This window comes from Apium graveolens, chromosome 3, assembly GCF_009905375.1.
Source record: "Apium graveolens cultivar Ventura chromosome 3, ASM990537v1, whole genome shotgun sequence".
Taxonomy (NCBI): Eukaryota; Viridiplantae; Streptophyta; class Magnoliopsida; order Apiales; family Apiaceae; genus Apium; species Apium graveolens.
This window is the reverse complement of record NC_133649.1, coordinates 722,741-747,136: the sequence shown is the minus strand read 5'-3', so window position 1 is coordinate 747,136 and position 24,396 is coordinate 722,741. Positions and strand designations below refer to the sequence as shown.

At 33.7% G+C, this 24,396-nt stretch overlaps 2 protein-coding genes across 2 annotated transcripts; one reads left to right on the top strand and one right to left on the bottom strand.

Moving 5' to 3' along the window:
• Positions 1–5,215: 5,215 nt before the first annotated feature.
• Positions 5,216–8,082, bottom strand: LOC141711226 (putative nucleoredoxin 1). The gene is made up of 4 exons (XM_074513634.1): positions 7,837–8,082; positions 6,639–7,172; positions 6,002–6,505; positions 5,216–5,650 (listed from the first exon to the last, which is right to left on the bottom strand). The coding sequence occupies exons 1-4, from the start codon at positions 8,080–8,082 to the stop codon at positions 5,216–5,218; spliced, it is 1,719 nt and encodes a 572-aa protein (XP_074369735.1).
• A 1,254-nt stretch (positions 8,083–9,336) lies between these two features.
• On the top strand, positions 9,337–22,565 carry LOC141711321 (E3 ubiquitin-protein ligase COP1-like). Its single transcript, XM_074513699.1, has 13 exons — positions 9,337–9,714; positions 13,528–13,605; positions 15,180–15,335; positions 16,093–16,449; positions 16,641–16,792; positions 16,896–16,961; positions 19,261–19,339; positions 20,029–20,184; positions 20,321–20,419; positions 20,807–20,911; positions 21,667–21,846; positions 21,984–22,094; positions 22,180–22,565. Exons 1-13 carry the CDS (start codon positions 9,415–9,417, stop codon positions 22,348–22,350), a joined length of 2,010 nt encoding a protein of 669 aa, XP_074369800.1. The 5' UTR covers positions 9,337–9,414; the 3' UTR covers positions 22,351–22,565.
• Positions 22,566–24,396: the final 1,831 nt, after the last annotated feature.

Genomic DNA, 24,396 nt, shown 5'->3' with positions numbered 1-24,396 from the left:
AAAAAAACTTAATTTTAATATTAATTTATAATAATATAAAATTTGATATAAATTAGAATTTAAATTGCAAAGAAGGTTGATTTTGATATGAACAAGGATATAATTTATTTATGACAACATTATTTCACTTTTGTTGATGTTTTTGGTCATAAAAAACTATACAATCTAAATTTTGATTTGCAAACTTATACCAAAGCACAAAAAACTTATATAGCCCGAAAATACTTTCTTCCAGAGCTCAAAAAACTAGCAGAAAAAATTCGAAATAAAGCTTTAAAAGCTAAGAGAGATTAAGCAAAAAAAACAAAAAAAGATAAGATCAGGCGATGAAGAAATCTGACATTAGCTTGATTGAAACTGATGATAAAAAGAGTAGGAACAAGAAGGTAAAGGTTCAAACTTTAAATCAAGAAACTGTAGAACAAGATAGGGACGAGAGTTCTGAAGCTGTAAGGTCAGATATGAGCTTAAAGAGTTGTACAATTAGTAAAAGAAAGCACAATCAGTCTGATGATGAAAAGGGCAAGAACAAGAAGATAAAGATCCAAAAGAAGAATAAGAAGAGTAAGAAGAGTAAGAAGAAGAAGAAGAAGGGTTCATGCATGGTTAATTTATCAGCATCGAGGTTTGGGAGGTTTTTAAGACGTAAAAAGAACAAAACTAGGTCTTATGTTAATGATTCTGGAACACAGTGGAATCAGGTGGTGCAACAGCATCCACGGGCAGTTAGAAAGGGAGACATGGTTGATTTAAAATAACTTCTGTTTACGAGAGACCGGGATTTTCTCATCACTTACGATGACCGCAATCGTCCGGTACTGCTTATGAATTTGTCTTTGTTATTTTAATTTATGTTGCTTTTTATGCCCTAAACTTACTAATTCGGGATCTCAAATTGGTCACTTTTTACGAAAAATTGTTGATTTTCGATGGTAAATTTGAGATTTTGTTAGCTTCCACCAAATTAAAAGTGGCCATTATTAGACTCCACCGGCTTAAAAGTGGCTAATTTGAGACCCCGAATTTGTCCGTGATATATTTGAAACTTTGATATGTATGTAGTGGTCAAGTTGATAATTAAGTCCATTCTTAAGAAACCTTAATTTAGCACAAGCTCATTGCATTCCTCTATGTAATTATCTAACTAACTTACTATTGAGCAAGATATCCTCCAGGACTGGGTAGATTACATTTTTATAATATTGTAGGTCCAAGCTAAGCACCTGGAAAATAGAGTTATTGTGTTACATTTTGTGCCACTTGTTCCATGGTCCGAGTATTTTATGAGATTCGAAACAACAATCTTGCTGGATGTATACAATGTTTTGTACCCTAAAGGTGGTTTCGAGGTCGTTTTCATTGGAGTTGAGCTTGATACTGCTAATGCGGCTTCCAACTCTCCTACTATGGAGGAATGTTTTGAAAATAAATTTTCTATCATGTCATGGACTGCAATCCCGTTCTCAGATGTCAAACTCAGCACATATTGGGAAACAGTATTCCCTCTATCTGGTTTTCTTACCCGTGATACTCCGACCTCATTTGTCATCGATCATACATGAATGGTTTTGCAATGTAATGCCGACAGTATCCTTCATATGTACGGAGCCTGTGCTTGTCCTTTCACCGATAAAAGGATAAAATGCCTTTTACATGAAGATGCCGAAGCTCGAAAGCATTCCTCCATTACAAAGCTCCTGGCTTCTTCTGAATGTGATCATCTCATCAACAATGATAATCAGGTATGCACATATAGTAATGTATATTGCCTTTGCATAACATTTTGACACATCCATCATCATTCCATGCTTTAGTCTGTTAAAATAATATCAATTTCCTTTGCTCAACATTTTGATGGAGCCATCATTCTATACTTTACTCTCTTAAAGTAAATATATGTTCCTTTTATGAATTTCTATTGTTGTCTACATCTTCTGGGACAGGCTATTACACGCACTTATGAATTTTGTGTTGCACACACTTTAGTCTCCTAAAGCCTATTGTTTGAACACCTCTTCTCTTCTTAATAGGAGGTACCGAAGGTTGTAGGCTTGTATTTTTATGAATATTATCCAAACCACGAACTTACGTCAGAAATTCAGAAGGTCTATGAACAGTTGGCTCATAAGAAAAACTTTGAAATCGTGTTTGTTTGTGTTGGCGACGTATTTGTTACTTGTGAACGTACAAGTGAAAAATTGTACTGGAAAATGTTAAAAAAATGCCTTGGTTGGCACTCCCGTATCAAGACCCTGTTTGTAAAAAGTTACAGCAAGTTTTTTATTATCCTTCGTATACGGATGAGGATGAGGATGGGTCGGACCATAGCCTTGTGATTATTGGACCGCAAGGAAAATTTGTTGAACCGTTCGGTGCCGACATGTTAAAAAAATACGGTCTCCCAGCTTACCCATTCACCCGAAAAAAAGTTGCTAAGTTAGAGGTCGAACATATAAAGGAGTTAAAGCTAGATATGTTCTGGAGTCCAAAGACTACATTGATACAAAAAAATGGGTCCATTGTGAGTTACTTTGACATTATAATGCTCGTTTCCAGGCCAACTCTCCTCTTGTGTATGGAACTTTGTATTCTACTCTGTTTACAAGGGTGACCCCGGCTATAGGCGAGTAAGACTTGCGCCTAGGACCCCCGAAGAGCCCCAAAAATTTCTAACTTCTTTAAGTAAATATATTTGAATTTTCATGATATATGTACATTAAGACCCCATAAACTAATTTTAAGTAGGGCCCCTCGAATCTCAGGGTCGGCCCTGTCTGCTTATTGACAGTTGTGTTGAGCTTTGCAGGTTCAGTTATCACAACTCGAGGGAAAGAGAATCATAGTTATTGTTGAGGATGATCAGCATATTCCGGATGCCAAGTTTTGGCGGATGCTAAGAGCAAGATATCTCCAAGTGAAGGACACTGGTAATGAGTTTGAAGTGGTTCACATATGTAACAACAATAAAGAATATTCATATGGTCAGGACATTCCCCGTATGTCATGGCTGAGGCATCCTTCTCGATATCCTCCTTGTCAATACAGGAGAGATGTACTCAAAATATTAAATCGTGTATTCAGAAGAAGTGTTGTTGGACTTCTTGCTTTTGATCGTAATGAAAGGCTGGCCAGGAGAACACAATATCCGGAAATTGTAAAGGGGAATGTGGATTTTCCCTTTGGTGTGATGAAAAAGGAGTTCTTGAGGCAACTAGTAATTTTGTTCGAATGGTACAATTGAAAGTACTCCCTCCGTCCCATTATACGTTTCCTATTTTGACTTCTGACACTATTCATGGTAGGTGATTGATTACTAATTTACGTCTAATCTATAAGATCAAATATAGTCATGAGTGATCTTGTTGAATTCGTATTTTTGAGTACTTTAATATAATGAAATTTTTATATTTAATACTAATATGAAATTAAAGATATTAACAATCAAAAATGTGTATTGACAAACGTGTACAACACAAATAGGAAACGTTTGTAGGGACGGAGGTTAAAGGGTATCTTATATACTGGGCATTTTGCTCACTCAAGCAATCTATAAGTTAGAAAGTAAGTTTAGCTTTCTGTCACTCACCAGTCACCAATGTAACGGAGATATTAAAATGGGGGTGTCAAGGGAGATATTAAAATGGGGGATCATGAGGTACTCATAAAATGATATTATCCAGTTAATAGAGATGTCTATTCTGTTCTTTTCTAAAATTACGATTAAAGTCCATAAAACTTGTTGTTATTAATGTGAAAATCAGGATGAAAGTCCAAAAACCTTGTAAACAACACGTTGATCTTCACAACAATGAGACATCATATATATAAAACGTGAAAAACGATGCAATCAGAACTCGAATCGATTATCGATCTAGCAGGGTTGACGGACAGAGGTAATGTAAACTTATATACTGATAAAATCTTGTGCATAAAGTTATAGTAAAAAGAATTCATGAAGTTAGATGATATGAAATTATAATGATTTAACCTAACTTAACTATATATTATCTATGTTACTCGGACTCTTTATGTATAACCGTACCCATATCGGATACCTGGACACTCGGACACGACACTTATTTCTTGGCGAATCCTTCGACTAAAGGACACTTTGACCAATATAAAAATCATATATGAGTCAAAATTACAATTCAAACTAAATAGGTGAGAAAAAAAGATGCGAGAATTAGAAATAGGGAATTTACCAAAAATACTACTTTATGTAAAATTATTTGCGATTTTACTAACTTCTGAAAAAAATTGCATAAATACTATTTTACTTTGAAAATATTTGCAAAAATACGATGTTGCATAATAGGTTACAACTTAGTGTAAATTGTACAACTGTTTTAGGTTGCATTTTATGTTGCATCTTAGGTTGCAAATATGGTTGCATTTTTGTGATATTAGTATGGCCCCGCAGGGGCACTCATTTGCAACCACATATATGGTTGCTAGCAGTTGCAGATATGGTTGCAAATGCAACCTCCGTATTTTTGCAAATATTTTTTGAATAATAGTATTTTTGCAATTTATTTTAAAAAATGACAGTATGTTTACAAGAAATTTATAGAACTTGGGTATTTATGAAAAAAGCCCTTATAAATAAGTAACAGGATGCCTAATTTTCAATGTCCTTCACCAATCATGTCTATTCTGAGTTTTATTGTTACGTTTTGCTAAGATGTCGTACTTACCATATTTCTTCATTAATATATATTATGACATGTTCTCGTATCTGTTTCCTAAAATAGTACAGTGTTCCCGTGTCCCAAAATTTTAGATGTTTCAAGTCCGACACTTAAATGAAAAGGTATATGAAGAACAATCAAATTTTGATAATTGATTAATAGGAGGAGATTGCAGCTAAACATTACAAAACAATGGGAAAACACTCCTTTCTGGTGCGGACTGCAGAGACAAGATGTGAGCCATTTAATGTTTTATCAAATCCATTTGCTCACATTGCTTTATACCAACTGAATCACGTTTTTAAGATAATCTCCATCCATTAAATTTCGTTCATCACATTTTCAGAAAACTAGCATAAAACATAAAACATAAGTTACAAACAAAATTGGAGATATACCCAGCATCCCAGCAGTACATTAAATCCAAGAATGTACCCAAAAATTGAAATTGACTAGTAAGATAAAAGGATAGTTTTCACCATGATTCTAATTTTTAATAACATATAATATCGTTCGAATCCATCTCAATGCTTCCATTCAAACCTATTCACTAGTTCTTTTAAGAACTCCTCCTCCATATCACCAAAGGGAAAATCCACATTCCTCCTTTCAATTGATGAAAATAAACTTCTCCTAACAAGCCTTCCATCACGATCAAAAGCAAAAAGTCCCAAAACATCTTTTCTAAAAACACGAACTAAGATCTTGCATACATTATATCCCGAACGACGAGGAGGATGCCGGGAGGGGTGTCTCAGCCATAACATAGTTGCAATATTCTCACCATATGAATATGCTGTTCTGTTTTTACATATGTGAATAACTTCAAACTCATTCTCTGTGCCCTTCACTTGGACATACCTTGCTCTTAGCATCCGCCAAAACTTGGCATTTGGACTGTGGCAGTCATCCTCAACAATAACTATGATTCTCTTCCCCGCCAGTTCTGACAACTGGACCTGTAAAAATGAACACAAATGTCATTAGCAGAGCCAAATACAAAGGAGGCGTTTGCATGCACCATGGGAATAAGAATCGGGAATGGAAATGGAGGGTATGAGAATGGGGGTTAATGGAAATGAGAATCAAATGGAAACCCAAGGGATATGGCGGGTTTGATTTACCCACCAAAAGGGAATGGAGTTCCCATTCCCCACCATTAATTTGATAATCCAAACACTATCATTTGGGTTTAAGGTTCCGATTCCCGTTAACCGGGCACATTAACCATCAACCAAACACCCCCAAACTTCCACACACAAAGCCGAGTGAAAAAAGAACCAAATACAAGAATGTCTAAAATAACTCACCGCAGACCCATCTTTTTTTAAGAATGTAGTCTTTCGACCCCAAAACATGTTTATATTCAACTTTTTTATACATTCAACCTCTAACTTAGCAACTCTACTGCGGGTGAAAGGATACCCAGAGAAGCCATATTTCGTTAGAATGTCAGCGCCATAACGTTCAACGAAATTTCCTTGTGGTCTAATTATCAAAAGGCTAGGGTCTGGCCCCGGTCCAAGCGAATGCATAGGATATTTGAAAACCCGCTGCAATTTTTTACATACTGGGTCTTTAAACGGCAGTGCCAACCAAGACATTTTTTTGAACGTTTTCCAGTATGATTTTTCACTTGCATCTCCAAAAGTCATTAATGTGTCATGAATGTAAACAAAAACAATTTCAAAGTTTTCCACGTGAGCCAACTGGTCATAGGCCTTCTGAATTTCCGATGTAAGTTCGTGGTTTGGATAATCTTCATAAAAATACAAGCCGATGACCTTATCTTCAAGATTATGGAGAGGTACTGCCTATTAAGAAGAGAAGTAAGAAGTATCCGGGAACATATAGTCAATAATCGAAATTTATCAGTTCGTGCAAAGATAACAGAGATTACAATACATGAAAGCATGGAATGATGAATAACTACAGCAGAACATTTACCTGATTTCTATTGTTAATGAGATGAGTACGTTCAGAAGAGGTGATGAGCTTTGTAATAGAGGGATGCTTACGGGCTTCAGCGTCTTCACGTAGAAGACATTCCATCCTTTTATCTGTGAAAGGATAAGCACGAGCCCCATACAAATAAAAAAGATCGTTGACGTTACATTGCAAAAGCATGCCGCTAGGATCAAAGACAAATGAGGTTGGAGAATAGCCGGAAAGATAACCAGATAGTGGAAATAAATTTTCCCAATAAGTCCTGAATTTGATATTAGAGAATGGGACAGCCGTCCATGGCATGATAGATAGTTTATCTTCAAAACATTCTTCCAGAGCATGAGGGTTGGAGTTCGCGTAGGCAGAATCGACCTCAACCCCAATGAAAACGACCTCAAAACCACCTTTAGGGTGCAAAATATGGTAGATATCCATCAAGATTTTAGTTTCATACCTCATAAAATATTCGGGCCAAGGGAGGAGTGATACAAAATGTAACACAATCACCTTACCTTCAAAGTGCTTAGCTTGAACCTATAAAACAACAAAGAAAAAGTAATGCACAAAATCCAGGAGAAAATCTTGCTTATGAGTATATTTAGATAGACAGAGCAGCAATCAGCTTCTGCAAGGCTAAGGTTGTAGAAGAGTATACAACAAATGTTATTAGAACAAAAGGCATTATTACATATACACTCATGTTAAATCAGCTGAAATTCATATATGAATCTCAATTACAGGCACTAACAACAAAAAATAATCATAATTTACTGAAAATAACACAATATAAGACATAATGTTATCAAAACATTATGTTAAGTCGACTGAAATTCATATATAAATCATAATTATTTAAAACAAGCGTGCAACAAATGTTATCAAAACAAATTGCTTAGTACACATGAACTCATGTTAAGTCGACTGAAATTCATATATAAATCATAATTATGAGCATTAAAACAAAACATGCATAACATAAAACATAATACCGGACGGTTGCGGTCATTATAAGTGATGAGAAACTCTCTGTCTTTACTGAACAGAAGGTCAGTTAAATTAACCCTATCTCCCTTGTTAAACTTGCTCTTCTGATTCAAACAGCTCCAGTTTCCGAGAAACGGAGGCTTTCAGACACAAGTCTTACACTTTTTTCGAAACCTCTTCAACTTGAAACAAGACAAAAATCAATCATAGGAACCGCTTTTTTAGATACAAGGTTCTTCATCATCATATACTTCATCTTCTTTTTCTCCTCAGTGGTCTTTTCTTCTTCAGACAACGTCTTCCCAGTTGAGCAGCTCCTTAAGCTCGTATCTTCCTGTTTGTGAGATTCTTGTTTTAAAGTTAGGGTTTTTGTCTTCTTCTTGTTCTTGTTCTTGTCTTTCTCATCATTAAATCGACTTCTCTTCCTTGAACAACTCTTTAGGCTCGTGTCTGATTCCATTATGTTTGTCTTATCCTTCGTCGGATCTAAAGTTTGGATTTTTACCCTATTTTCAGTCAAGAACGAGATTTTTTTTAATATTTATATAGACATTCGTACGTCCTTTATTCGACGCTTCGATAATTTGACCTTAAATTGAAAATATTAGTTCTTACCTATAGCGGATGAGGGACGAAAACGAGTTAAATATGTGTGAATAATAGTTTGATCATATTTGACTTTTTATAAATACTCGTTCAGAAATAGTTAGATACGACACGAATTTATAAATACTATCTCGGAATGATTAGTCGAATTTGAATTAAATTTTTTATGTTTTATTTAGATTCGACTCGAATTCGAATATAAATATTTGTATTTGACGAATATCTAAATGATTTAATAACTAAAGTGTATGTGACAAATTACACTTTACTCTATTTTTTTTATTAATATAACAAGTTCGTAGTTCACAATCATTTGAAGACATTTAGAAAATATTTTATGATCATTATTTTCTTTATATGATTCAATTTCTTAATGTGATATATAAACTATCAAAATTGCATTATACTATGAATAGTATGTTTAGTGCTGACTCCGTTCATAAATATGGTTGTACGTCGAAGATAAACCGTATTTAAGCGAAAAATTCTGGTTCACGAGATATAATCATAAATTCTCCTCTCATTAGATTTGAACATGTGAACAAAAGGATAATTATCCTCTCTTTTTAACCAACTAAGTCAACACTTGTGGGCAATATATATTTAAAATATATCAATTAAAAAAATACATAAAAATTAATCGAATTTCAAAAATTAAATTGGTGAGTCATGAGAATTAATTGTTTTTATAACACGGTAGTACGAAATTATTTTTTCAATACAACTAATCATTTTCCAAGTTTCTAGGTCTACTTCTAAAATCACAACTACAATTATCAAATAATAGTACTCCCTCCGTCTCATAATAAGTTTCCTACATTGATTTTTGGCACTATTCATTATAAACGATTGACTATTAATTTACGTATAATCTATAAGATCAAATATAGTTATAAGTGATCTTGTTAAATTCATATTTAAGAGTATTTTAATACAATGAAATTTTTATATTTAATAATAATACGAAATTAAAGATATTAACAATTAAAAGTATACATTGATAAACTTGTCCGGAAACACGAATAAAAAATGCTTTTAGATACTAAATAACGAAATTGATCGAAAGAGAGATCACGTAGACCGTTAATAAAAACAAAAAACCACCGGCTGACCTGTCAAATTTATCGGCCGCCTAAATAAAAAACTACACACACAACGATTCATCATCAATTCATCATCAAACTGTATGTATACATTGGATATGGCGCTAGCGGCGAAGTCGGAGCTAAAAGCCTCTTCCTCCGATTTCACCTTCTCCGAGCTCGCCGGAGCTTCCGCCGACGGCGACGGAGCTCCGGCGGAAGTGGACAAGGAACTGCTATGTCCAATTTGTATACAGATGATGAGAGGCGCGTTCGTTACAGCGTGTGGACACAGCTTCTGTTATACTTGTATAATCACGCATCTCGAGAATAAACGCGATTGTCCTTCTTGTGGACACTTCCTTTCTGCTAATCAGCTCTTTCCTAATTTCGTGCTCGATAAGGTTTGTTTGGTTTCGTAATTGCGGTGTGATTTGAAATTGATTAACTTAATTTTTTAAGATTTGTTCGATGTAATTGAGTAAGTATATTGATTTAATCAGTTGAGGAATTGTAGAAATGTGATTGAGAAAACTGTTTCGTGATTGCGCTTATGATTGCGAGAACTGTTTTGTGTTTCGTGATATGCATATGATGAGAAATGAAATCTGTTTCGTAATTGTGCATATGATGAGAAATGAAATCTGTTTCGTATTTATGCATATGATTTGCTCGATTTTGGTAGTTTCGTTACAATTGATTATGTTAAATCATGTTGAGTAACCAGCTCATCTAAAACCTTAAGGTGTTAGAGAAAGGCCCCAATAGAATCATATATTTAACAGATTAAGTGCATAAATTTAATCAATTCAGGAAGGGAGAGATGTGAATGGGAATTCTGTTATGTAGTTGCGAGTGTGATTTGCTTGATTTCTATTTAATTTGAGGTAGTTTCTTTACAATTGAATTGAGTACATAAATTGTAGTTGTCGTGCGTTGTAATTTAATGCCTCGTTACGTATATCACCGAGTTCCCTCCTTTCTGGAGTTCACGACCTCGTTATGTATACCTCACTCGCTCGTTAGCGCTTTAGTTTGATTGCAGGGCCTTTACCTTTAGGCTTGAGTCTTGACTAATAAGATAGATGTGGCTAGTTCAAGATGCTGAGCATGGTTGTTAAGTTGGTAAGTCGAGTCGAGTCGACTAGGTTGTCCGGCTAGTCGAGTCGTGACTAGTCGAGACTAGTTGTATACTAGTCGACACTAGTGGACAAGGTATTAAATTATAAATATATAAATAGAGAGATATATATAAATATATAGGAGTTCTAACACCTACGAAGATAAAGACCACGAGAATCCGGCCAAAACCCATACTTCCATCCTGGATCGTTTGACTTAGCTTTCCGTTTAGGGTCTTTAAAAGGATCATAGGCGGGATCGTTACTTTGATTTTCATTTGACATCTACCACAAGAATTGGGCAGCCAATTGAGAACATAAATAAGTACAAAAAAGAAGTAAAAAACCAAATATAAGTGCAAGAGAAAGTGTGTTTTGAACTACTGTGTTTGTGTGTAATATGTTTGTAAGTGTATATATATACATGTTTGTGTGTATATATACACATATACTTACATATATATGTAAGTATACGTGTGTGTATAACTGTGTGTATATATATATATACACGAGAAAGAAGAAGAATTAAACTTACTTGGATAGATGTTGATTGCTGACTGCTGAGCAACAAAATTTCATTTTGGAAAAACATCACCATTCGGGAATGTACTACATGCAGTAAAAAGATTATGCCAATCCATTGAGATATATTATATATTGGATCTTTTTATTGCTTTTGCTGTCAAATCGCCAATTATATCAAAACAAATAAGTGTGGCCATGCCGGCATGACTGAATATGCGTTAGGTTTACGACGAAACGTAGAAATCGATCACCGGTAAAAAATGACTGAAAGGCAAAAAGGGGGTTGCTTCTCTCCTAGGTTCAGCATCTGATAACTATCCCATCTATCTAGCTTCCAGTCTATATAAAACGTAGTTAGCAGAAGTAAGTCTGTCTGACGTTCCCTCGCACCAAGGGCTATACTTTTGCATCGGCTCTCTCGTTAGGAACTCCCGAACATTTGGCGATCTCAGGTGTGTCGATATCAATGGAAGATAGAAGGGTAACCTATGACACTGGGAAGTAAATCTTCTTCCATTATGGTACGGAACAATAGTATTATTTCAGTTCCTTTTCTTTTTCCGGCGCACTCTCTCAAAGGACCCAAGAAATTCCTAATTGGAATGATCACAGAAAATGGAGAAATGTGATTGAGATATAATAGCTGCAAATAGAGTGATGATGTCGGAAAACGGTAGGTAGAGTTATACATGTTACCTTTGGGGGACCTGATTCTGTTATAGAAGTTATATTATGAAATTATGTGTTTTATATCAAGAGGTGTTATTGTACAATAGATCATTAATTTTAATTGAAATGTTTAAATCACAAGTAAAATATGATGTGAATAGTAGTTTAGTGATGAATGAGTAGCTTGAGTGGTTAATTGAATTGTTGCGACAGACCACAGTAACAATCAATGTCTTTTTTTATTGTAAAAACAACCAAATTGGAGCTAAGTAAGTTAATCAATTTAGTTACCTAACCTAATAAACCAAATGAATTGAACAAGTTTAATAAATTCTGAACTAATTTAATATGTTTGAGTTTGAATGAGAAGTATTTTAAATAAACAGTATGTGGCAAGCTTACTATCATGGGGACCTCACGACTATGAGTCACATCTTATACAGTGTCAGAACTGAAGCTTGGGTTGTCAGGATGGTGACTACATGACGCATGGCCACGAGCTTCCTTTGCTCATGCCATGAATAGTGATTTTTTTGGCATCAAGCCCTCAAAAGTTGCCGGTCAGTGCCAGTGAGATTGTTCTATATAGCTTAATATCTTGATCTTAAAGCTAAGGGTGGTAATGTCCTTTGCATCCTTTTATTCTTCATCTTTGCCCCTTCTTTTCTCTATCTTTTCACCTTTGTTCTATTACAGCAAAATGCAATTCTTATTAGTTCCAACTTCCAAACTATTTCCCATGACCAATCTAGTTTACCTTCAGAAAGATGCAACATAAGGTCACCTTGGAGATAATTTGTAGTTAAAGTATATATCATTGACACTCATAATCTGTTCAATGTTCATTCACTTCAACAACTCTTTCGGATGTCCCTCATACCTAATGAGCAATATCGATCGATCACATAAGTGTTTAAGAGCATCTAGGTCTATTAGCTGGCCGAGACAATATAGAATGTCCAAGTGGTAATTAATATGTAATATTCTTATGAGTGTGTTCCGAACTCAATGAAATGTGTATTATCAGAAGGGGATGGAAAAATCATATAGTCTCAGTGAAGATAGTTATTTTTTGATATTTTTCGGCTGATGTGTGCATTACTTGAAAGATATCGTGATTTTAAAAGAAATTTGTAAAACAAATTTGACAGGACATAGTAAATGGTCATTACTATTTGCTGCATATCACCCTGATTTTGTGAGCTCACTTTTGGAAATCTCATTCTGATAGAAGTTTTTTTAGGCTGAGGGTGTAGCTTTTTTTGTTGGGGGTGCATGTGTAACGTACTACATACCGTGATAGTTCATTGGTATGCATTTTATTAATTAACCTTACCATATATTTATGCAGAGCAAAACTAAATTTTGCTGGGTTCTCTTAACGGACCTTAAATTGCTCATCCCTAAGTGCTGAGATGAGGGCATTCTTTGTTGTTCATCTTAGTTCTTTACGTGTTGCTTTGGCTAGTGGTTTTCCTGATCGCATATACCTATTTATGTATTTGCTATTGAATTTTGATGATCTTTTGAGTGTTGAATTGTAGACGTAGCAGCAGTGTGGTAGTACATGTAAGGTTTTAACAACAGAAACAAGATTATTTAGGGCCTCCTCCCTCTACATCTTGAAATAAGCCTTAGGGATGGGACTCACCGAGTCAATATCTATTGGTACCATATTTTTGTAGGTTAATATATTTTTTTACTTGTGCATGTATATTGATTGCTAAATTTGATCAAGTGATAGTTGTCTTATATATGTTAACTTGTAATTTGACCTTTTCTATTGAGATAGTTGTATGATTCATATTATTAAGTTAAGAAAGGATTATAAATCCAATAAATTCATTAGTTTTGTCTCACATTACCTTCTTGTTTTAAGATTTTGTATGTACCTCATTGTAGTTATTGAAGAAGGCTTCTTCCCGTCTAATCTCAAAAACTGTCTCCTCTGCTGAACAATTTCGTCAGGCATTACAGAAGGTGAGTTTCCTTTTCTTAGTACAATTAAATTTGTGGTTCTCTGTCAAAATTTGCTTCTTTCTAATGCTCTTATTGCAAATGATATGAATTCTGTAATGTACATTGAAACAGTGGAAGTTTTATCTCAAATAATGCTCATGAATAGAATATGGTATGTCTTGTAAATCCTTATGCACTTGGTATGATAGTATCTAACTTGTTTTTCAGTTCGTTACTAGTTTTTACCGGTCCCTGTGATTCTGTTGTTGTAATGCTTCCGGTTCTTAGATGCACAGTCTAAGGAGGCTACTATGAAATATGTATTTATGTGTGGGAAAAGCTCATCTATTTTAGTTAATGGTTTCTCTTGGCTAGCTTAAATAATTCTAAATCAATATTCACAGTACTCTGCTTAAAAATGTAACTTAATAAGAAAAAGCAAGGCTGAAGTCCTTTTATCCGACTATCAGTGAAGATATAAACTATATGTCCGAACCACAGTTATAAAGAACTTTATGGGCTGTATATTTGCGTGGTAATGATTTATGACTAAGGTAAACTCTAATGCTGAAGAATCATATATTGTGGTATGTAGAGTCATTATATATGGAAATGTAGTAATATTAAACGTGTCATATGTTCTCTTTGTCAATTCATTTAATGCATTTTTGTAGTTAATATTAAAAACGTCATTCATTTTTTTTATAAAATTTGTATATTCTGTAATGAAGAAAGCATTAATCTGTGGTCAAGCTCTGACATTTATGTTTGTATTTGTTCCATATCAGACATTTTGACTCTGCATTTTGGGTAAATACTTAAAGTTCAGTTCCTCATTTAGCTTATTGAATAGAGAAGGTTTTTAAATTTAAGCCATGTAATAGACAGACTGGTCTTGAGTTAGATTTCATAATCATATTAGGATTATAGATATTGATTTATTTGATCATTGATCCAAGTGTTCATTGATCTTGCTTCTACTATATTAATAAAACTTAGATCTTCAAAGATAATGCTTTGTGTTGCTTATAGTTGTTTATTTTCTAATGGGATCAAATCGTTTGGATACTAATTAATATTAAACACATTGAAAAACAAAATTCTAGTTATATTACTGTCTCTATTTTCAGTCGATGATTTATCACTATTCAATATAGAAGGAAGGAATATTTATCTTTGGAGAAGTGAAGTTGTATCTTTAATATATCCCCGTCTGTTTAAATATATGCATTTTAGGTAAGTGAGATGGCTCAAGGAAATTAAGAGCAAAATCAGAAGGACTCTTTATAGTAGATTAAAGTGACTATGTGCCATTATATTGTTAGTAGTGGAGGCCAATAAAGCAATTTTATTGAGTGAATTTGTTTTGTTTTCTCAAAGCTATTATATTTATAATTATTGAACCCCTAATTAAGCATTTGAAGATTGTTGAGCACTGCTGCTTGAATAGCAAAATTGTTGCTTATTCTTGTTCGTCATATACGCTCTTGTTCTTTTTACTCTGTAGATCCAATTTGACTGCAAAAAAGCATGTATGTAAAGTTTTACTTCCTTGGAAGACTCATATATAACATTTTCTTGTATTTGTTAGACAGGGTTGTGAGGTGTCAGTAAGGGAACTAGATGCCTTGTTATCGCTGCTTGCAGAGAGGAAGAGAATACTGGAGCAAGAAGAAGCGGAAAGAAATATGCAAATTCTGCTGGACTTGTTGCAATACTTGAGGAAACAAAGAGTGGATGAGCTCAAGGAGGTTCGTAGATATTTGGCAGACCCTTCTAGAAGTTTATGCTATAAACGTGGACCTACTTTGTCTTTTAGTTTTTAGTTTATTTCATTTTCATGTTAAGGGCCTGTTTGGCTGAACAAAGTAAGCAACTTATTTGCTTTTAAGCCCGTAAGTACTTATCGATGAGTGTTTGTCGACCCAACTTATAAGTTGAATATATAACTTATAAGCTGATAAGTTGAAGGTTAGCAACGACGTATTTTTCTCAACTTATTTTGATTTTTTTTTGTTTTTTATTAACTTGTTTTAAAATTTATGTTTTTACATGTCTTTCTAATTAAAAATTTAGGAATTAAGATAATTGTATTTTAAATTTATTTATTTTAGCTCAGTTAAGTAAAAAAAATTCCAACATTTAACCAAACACTTATTTAACTTATAAGTATCCATCTACTTATCACTTATAAGTCCCTTGTGAATTTTAAGTCATAAGTTACTTATTTTAAGATTTCCCAAACGGGCACCAAGTCAGTGGTAAAATGGGTAGCTAGGTTTTAGGTATTTGGCAAAAGAATTTTGAAGTCATTCATATAGGCGTGTGAAAATTTAAAAGCGATCCTGTAGTAACTGTCAATGCTGATTTTTTGAAGGGGTTATTGGTTAGTGCGTAGTTGATATCCAGTTAGTAAGTCCCATTGGCATCTTACAGGAACTAATACCTATAAGACAATACCATCTGCGTTGACAATCATATAGCTGATATACATTTTTTCCTTTTCAGATACAAAAGGATATGCAGTTTGTGAATGAGGACATAAATGTGGTGGAGAGACAAAGAATAGATTCATGTCGAGCAAGGAACAGGTCTTCGCCGAAAGTACGCCTGTCCACTGATAATTATACAACAATTAGATCTTGGTCTTCATCAGTTGAGAAGAACAATAGTGGCTCCATCTCCAACTCTCAAAATTCACCTGGAGGAATGTCTACATGGAATTTTCTGTCCAAGAATATGGCTGGAAAGACTCAAGCTAATAAGCTAGGACTTAATAAAAAGGATAATATCAATATATTAAACTCACAACATACAAGTCAGTCGGGTCTTTCTGTTGTGCGAAAAAAGCGGGTCCACTCGCAGGTTAGTTTTTTTATTTTACACTCAAAACAATGGTATTACGTAATGTGTCTAAAATGATCTATTAGTTCTACTGTTTCTTGTAGCTGCGTATTACATTTCTAAAAATCAAGGAAAGTTTATACGTACTGAATAAGGTGCTGAAATTCATACTGAGAAAAGTTGTCATTTTGAATTCTGATGATTGAATGCAGTTTAATGAACTTGAAGAGTGTTACTTACAAAAGCGTCGCCAATTGGTGGATCAAGTAGAAAACCAGGTCGAGTCTAATGTCATGCCAAGAGAAGGGTTTAGTGCTGGTCTTTCGGATTTTCAGTCTGTTCTGACAACCTTCACGCGATATAGGTGTGATAATGAAATTAAGAGCCTATTAAAAAAAACCCTACCTTGCTTTAGTATTTTTGGCTAGTACGGTCTTTTTTACTTATAACTAAATTTATTGTAACAGCCGTATGAGAGTGATTGCTGAACTTAGACATGGAGACCTTATGCACACTGCCAACATAGTATCGAGGTGAGCTGATTATTTTTAATTTCTACCTACAGCTGCTTCATTGTTATCTGTTTAGCCATTGGTAGGTGAATATATTTTTTGGATATTGATGTAGTGATATACTTTTGTAGATCAAAGCTTGTCTTCTATAAAGGAACTTTTTCTGTTCTTTTACCTTGTAAATACGTAAAAAACCCATCAAGTAACATGTTCTAATCTTACGCTTCTTTTTTCTTTGATCATCGATTATTTTAAGATGGAGTATAGTTTTTAACAAACCAAATATTTATGAGTGATGCAGGACAGAATTTACAAAGATGAATTATAATATAAAAAGAACAAAAGAGATTAAAGCAATGAATTATACGAATCCCAAGAATAATTAATCAATATTATTCCCAAGAAAATGTATAATCAAAGCTAAGTAATAATGTGGGGGATTGTATCACTTATATAGACTATTAAACCCTGGTATTAAACCTAATGGACTAATGTAATATCCCGTAATTTTTAGAATAATAATAATAATAGGATATTAGAAAAAAAGGATTAAAATTGAATTAAGATTAGGATTTTAAAATTGAGTTAGAGTAATGGGCCTAAAATTTGGATCGGTTAAGATATAGGGTTTTGTATCGTTATAAATACACCCTATTCGTCTTCCTTGTTTTTATTCATAAAATTCGTAGGATAAAAAGCCATAAAAATCAGCAATCTTGTAAAATTCGTAAAAAATTAATCGTAAGTCAGAATTCGTTGATTCTGGACTTTTCGGAAAGGTCTTTTCGTTCTCTACAACTTTTGTGTTTTGTGTTTTCCAAGATAACGTAGTTTAGAGGGTCAAAAAGTCTAATTTCAGATCTAATCAGGTTTTGAGGTAAGTTTTCAATCGATCTCACTAGTGTTTTCCATATTGTGTGTTATGTGTATATATTTAATTATCAAAATTTGGGCTAAGTGATGATATATTTGAAAGTATTATGTGTTATAGAATATGTATCGATGTATACGTGTGTTGTCTCAACGATAATTTTGGATCTCTGATTTGTGCCTTGGTTTGTGAAAATATCGAATAAGAACTTAGCACCGTAGTCGCCGGATTGTAGTGTCTGTTTTGTGAAAATTTAGGACCGTTATCACCGGGTTGTAGTGGTCATGGCATAGATTATGGATTTTGAATTATTGTTGTTTATGTGTTATGTGTATTGTGTGTATCGAATAGGAATATGAAAGTTTATCGAAAGTGTTTGTTTCGTATATCATATCGTATATATTATCGTATTTTGTTATATGTGTATATGTTACTTGGCCAACTAGTTGGATCGATTGGTTTCTTGCTGGGCTGTGTAGCTCATTACTTAAAATTTCAGGTTTCACCTAAAGTTCGAGTTGGATATCATTGGAGTTCGAGGACTTAGAATTTGAGTAGATTGACTTTTGGACTTCCGTTAGCTGCGCTTTCGTAATAGTACCTTTGTAATAGACGTTTGGATTTGTAAATTGAATTTTGTATTTGTTTTGATTTAGATTTAATAGTCCGGAAGTGCGGGTTGTTACAACTAAGACCCATAAACAACTGGGCTTTATTATTAATAAACTAGTTGGGCTTTATTATTAATAAACTAGTTAAATAATATACTCCTAACCCCACATATAAAACATATAGATAAATACATCATTTATCTTTACAATAAATAAATATAAACAAATTAATAACATATATATTAATTGTTTATTCTCGTTCCTCATCAATGAGTATCACTATTAGTACAACGTGATTTTTTCCTCTCTTTTGGTCCATTTAAAATTTTAAGAAAATTTTGTGTATACGAATGGAACATATAAGAGAAAAGTCAACTATTAAGATGAGGATGCTTCATCATACTTGTTGACTTCATGTTGATTCTTAAAACCCTTGATAATGTAGGTATGTTTGACAATGCTGGTCAAACATTTTAATTAACTTCACCTAGACTTAAGTTCCATAGATCAAATATGATTGAAATATGTTTGTTTGCCTGGGTTGTCTAATTAAATGCCATTGTAGGGGTGAATTGGATCTCTCTCTTTTGCTGGAGTTGAAATTATCTATTTTGGTATGCTTCGTTAGTTGTTCTGCTTTTGTGATTGTAGATATTTTTGATACATTAGATAATGTTTTCTAATAGTTTAGTATTGGAGGAACTGGCAAACAAAAGAATGATTTTTTTAAAACTAAAGTTGTTTCTCTGTCTCTAAGTTTGAGTACATGTGCATGTATTCTTCCCTTTATAACAATTGAATTTGCCGAACTTTAACAGTATATGTAATGTTAACTCAGTATAGAATTTGATTGCGATGAAGAGCTGTTTGCCACTGCTGGAGTCTCGAGGTCTATAAAGGTTTTTGACTATGCTTCGGTAAGCTTTTGATCTCATCTATTTTTGCGTTGCTCATACAATTCAAATCTAGAAATTAAGCATGATGAGTATTCATAATAATGTTATTGAGCTTCGTAAAAGGAGTGTTACATACTGGCACCATTCGATGCTCAATGTGTTTTTTAGTAATAACAAATACTCCCTCTGTCTTTTTCATTTCTTTACACTTTCCTTTTTGAGATGTCCCATCCATTTCTTTACATTTCAAAACTTACCAAAAATAGTCAATGGGTCCCTCCACTTTCCTACTTTATTTTTCCTTTTCACACTACTTTTACCCCCACTATCTCCCTTTTATACATTAAAAATCAATGGGTCCCACAACTTCACCCACTTTTCTTTATTTTTTTCACTATTTTATACATATTTCTTAATCTCCGTGTCCAATCCTTTTGATAACAAATCAAAAGGACGGAGGGAGTAATAAATAAGAAAGAATGAAAAGGAACGCATTTGTTTGAACACCTGAGAAACATAAAAAGTGATCATCATTTTAAATGCACTATGATACATATATCTTTATGTGGTGGTTGTGATCCTTATAATTAGCCATTATTTCAAATATAACCTTTTTTAAAAATGTTTATGAAGGAGGGGAGGAGGGGTACCTGTAACATAAATCCCAACTGATCGTTAAATTATTGTTGAACTTGATTTTTCCTTTTCAGGTTGTAAATGAACCTGCAGATGTTCATTTACCTGTTGCAGAAATGTCAACACAATTCAAACTCAGTTGTTTAAGTTGGAACAAATGTACGAAGAGCCAGTTAGCCAGTAGTGATTACGAGGGAATAGTAACTGTATGGGATATGGCCACCAGACAGGTATTTCAACGATCAATATCAGTTCCAATTTCTTATATTAAATGCTGTGTCTATCATTGTGGTTGATTTAAAAGTTTCTTCTTTCAATGGGTTTTAACAAGTTGGTTTTTTGTATATAAAAATTTGAAACATCCAGAGTGTGATAGAGTATGAGGAGCATGAGAAAAGGGCATGGAGTGTTGATTTTTCTAGCACAGAACCATCAATGCTTGTATCCGGTGGTGATGATTGCAAGGTAAAAAAACGCCTTTGATAAAACTTTACCTTTTTTTGAATGCCGAGAGTCCTGACAGCTTTTTATTGAAATACAAAGTGTAACCTAGTTCGCTTTTATGCTTAAGATATAATCATCACTCAAAATGTATGTATCGTCTATATCTAATCTAATTATAGTTATATTATTGCACAGAATGCAATATGCATACACACACAACTGTTATTTGGTTTTTTTCTTAGCCTAATTGCAATAAAAAAGATCTTTAAAAAATTATTTATCCATTTACTGGAAATTGATCATTGGATTTCTTTTTTAAGTTCAAGTCTTGTCACCTGGATTAGAGGTGCCTTTATATCCTCTAGTTGCTCACTACCCTTTGCATATATGTTCTTTGATCAATTACAGGTTAAAGTTTGGTGCACAAAGCAGGAAAGTAGTGTTCTTAACATTGATATGAAAGCAAACATTTGTTGTGTCAAGTATAATCCTGGATCTAGCATTCACGTTGCGGTAATCCATTTGTATTCTTGCTCTGTTTCTCATTTCATGTTAAAGTAGAAAATAAATATATAAATCTGGATTTAGCATTCATGTTGCCATCATCCATTCTTATTTGCACCGTTACTTAGTTTTTAGTAATAGTAGTACAAATTTAGTTTTTTGGATTTTCCTTCTGTTGTTTTGGATAAAAAATGAGGCAGGAAGTGGCGGGTCCAGGTGGGGTAATGCTTTTTTATGTTTTTATGTCCTAACCTGTTTGTTTTTAGAAGTCAAAAAAATTCTTGTGGGTCATTTTACTGCATACCAACTGCCGTGGAACTGAAAATTTTCAATTAGTTTTGCTACATAAAATTTACAGTTTCAACATTTCCTTCGCAAATGAAATTTCGTTTATCCGTTGCTTTCGAGACCCATATGCAAGGTGCCACGACACTTTATATGCAAACTTTCAACTTTTTAGTGTCCGCTTAATGAGCTTGGTGTTGATCAGAGATTTTTGCAGAATTATAGTTACCCAATATATTGTTCATGCTCGGGCATGTATGAATTTACTTGTTACATAGTGTCTTTTGTGCTTTCTTGAATAAGGCAAGCACTCTGAAGAGTATTTCATCTTATTAGTCTTTCTCTTAGCTCTAAAATCCACCCTAGAATAACGACTCATCAAGCACATTGGTTGGAACTATAGTCTAATTAGTATTTAGTTTTTACACAAAATAAATTCTCACCCTTGGATCTTTTTTGATACCTTTTCCGGAATGCAGGTTGGATCTGCTGACCATAATCTCCATTATTATGACCTTAGAAACACCAGTCAGCCGATTCATGTGTTCAATGGGCACAAGAAAACTGTTTCATATGTTAAGTTCTTGTCCACCAGTGAGGTTGCTTCTGCTTCAACCGATAGCACCTTAAGAATATGGGATGTGAAGGAAAATTTGCCTGTAAGTCCGTTATTACAATTTATCTGAATTTCATAATTAGGCACTATAATCTTTTATATTATATTGCCTTGAGGTTTTCTCAATAACTAGATCTTCATCATATATAAATAAATGATCTAAATTGGTTGACTTTTTAGGTCCGTACCTTTAAAGGCCACACGAATGAGAAGAATTTTGTCGGCCTCTCTGTGAATAAAGACTTCATTGCTTGTGGGAGTGAAACTAATGAAGTGTTTGCTTACCACAAGGTTAGCAAAATTTCATATTTATGTGCAAGTGATTCAAATTTATAGGATAAACTAAAAACCTAATGCTTAAACTTAAAATTTACAGGCAATTTCTCGACCTATGACTTGGCATAATTTCGGTGCACCCGATATTGATGATACAGATGAAGAATCAGCATCTTACTTCATTAGTTCTGTCTGCTGGATGAGTGATAGTCCTACACTGCTAGCTGCCAATAGCCAAGGAATAATCAAAGTGCTTGTTCTTGCAGAATAAATCCACAATTAATTTTACTTTTTTTTTAATGTAAATCATTTTTTAGAGACACTGGAGAATAAAAACAAACTGGAGAATAGAAACACTCTTCTGTTGTAGCATTTCATTGAGTTGCTGATTATGAAATTGTACATAGAAATGTTATAGCAGGCAAGGTGAACTGGTTGAGACCGAGGTGATTCTAAGATTTGATATGAGAAGTGATTATACATGCATCTTTGATGTTGTGTTTTCTTAAATATGACAGTTGTATATTAATATGACTAATATACAAGAGGTAAACAGAGTGCAAATTCTATGATTACTCACATGCTCAAAATGAGATAATTTCCCAGAAAATGAGAAATGGATGAGACTCAAAGTATAAACACAATCACACAGAGAGGCGAGAAAAAAAGTGCATGTAAAATATAGTACTCCCTCCGTCCCGCTAAAAAGTTTACGTATACTATTTACACGCATTTCGAGGTTTATATAAAGTATAGTTTCGTAATTTTTTTTAATAAAAGTTTAAACATAAAAATTTTTATTCAGAAAAAAAATATTAAAAAAAATATTATGAAATTATATTTTAAATGAAATATAATTTAAGCTGCAAATGAAATGGATAGTAAAAGCTATATTCTGAATTACAACCACCATTGTAGAACAGTTTTACAATGAAGACAAATATACTACCATACCTACATTTCCTTTCGATTTATTTCTATGACAATTACAAATTTGTAAAATCATCTTTTAAGAATCAAACGATTCGAAACCTAATTTGAGACGAGAGCACTAGAAGACCAGTTAGAGAAGAAGGAGAAGCTCCACTTGTCATTGTCGAACGTATCATCTTGAAACTGGAAAGTCCCGGTGAGGACTTGCAAGGTCAAGAAAACACGAACATACACCGTGAAGTCCCCGGAAGAAAAGAATAGATTTGAGAAGAAAAAGCTCAGGAGAGATATCGCCATGGGTTGTATCACATTTTCCCTTGTTGCATTACAAGTAGAAACTTTGGTTCATTAACCTTAAGAGCCACAGCTAGCCATGCTCCACCAAAAAGGTCTTCAAGGGTTGACCAAAGCTTCTGATACACTAGTAGTTTCATATTGGATACAAAGATAAAAAATTGACGAAGAAGGTGCAACTATTTATAGTGAAAACATGCACTGATGTGTCATTTTCTAATAGGAGTCAAATAAATAGATGGAGTCAGGTACCGAAACTAGGATCACAAAACAGTCGGAATTTAAATAACTCGTGCTAATTGTTTGAGATTAGTCGGAGTTTAAACTAAAAAAATATTACAAATTTTTAACTAAAACTCGTGACTTTTATAAATAAATTCTTATAAAATTTCAGTTTAACCGGGATTCGGTCTAGGTTAGCCCCGTTCCGCCTCACATAGTTTCTAGTCACAAAACTGATGTTTTGTGAATGTTTTTTCTCTGGGAAGAATATGTGAAAACATTATGATCAACGGCCATGATTTTTTTCAAGACAATGTGGGAAAAAAGAGAGGATCACGGGAAGAAAAAGTAGACAAAATAATAGACTCCTTTTATCATTTGGTGCATTGAAAAAATTGAGACAAAAATACGGGGGAGGTTAAATTTTATGCATTATTATGACAGTAAAGGAGTATTATAACAGTCTCAGGAGAGGGGTCCCTTTTGTATTGATGCAGTTTGTTTGTACTACTTAAATATGCTCTGCCTTTTATTAATTTCTTCCCACTAGTAGTTGTCAAAGGGAAGCACTGAGCCCCCTTGACTAGATTTTTTTTAAAAAAAACTTGATTGACCCAGCCACATTCTTTGTCTTTTCCCTAGTCAATATTCCATCTAAAAAGTAATTAGTTTTCGGCTTAGCACTTACGATAAATTATGAGAATATTGGAGCGGTAGGAAGTCGAACATGAGTCTTTTCATTGTCTGCGCTCTGATATCTTGAGTAAGCAACACATCTAAAATTTTAAGGTGTTATGTGTCAGAGGAAGGTTCAACATGATCTATATTCTAACAATATCATGATTACTGATTTCGAAAATCGGAACTA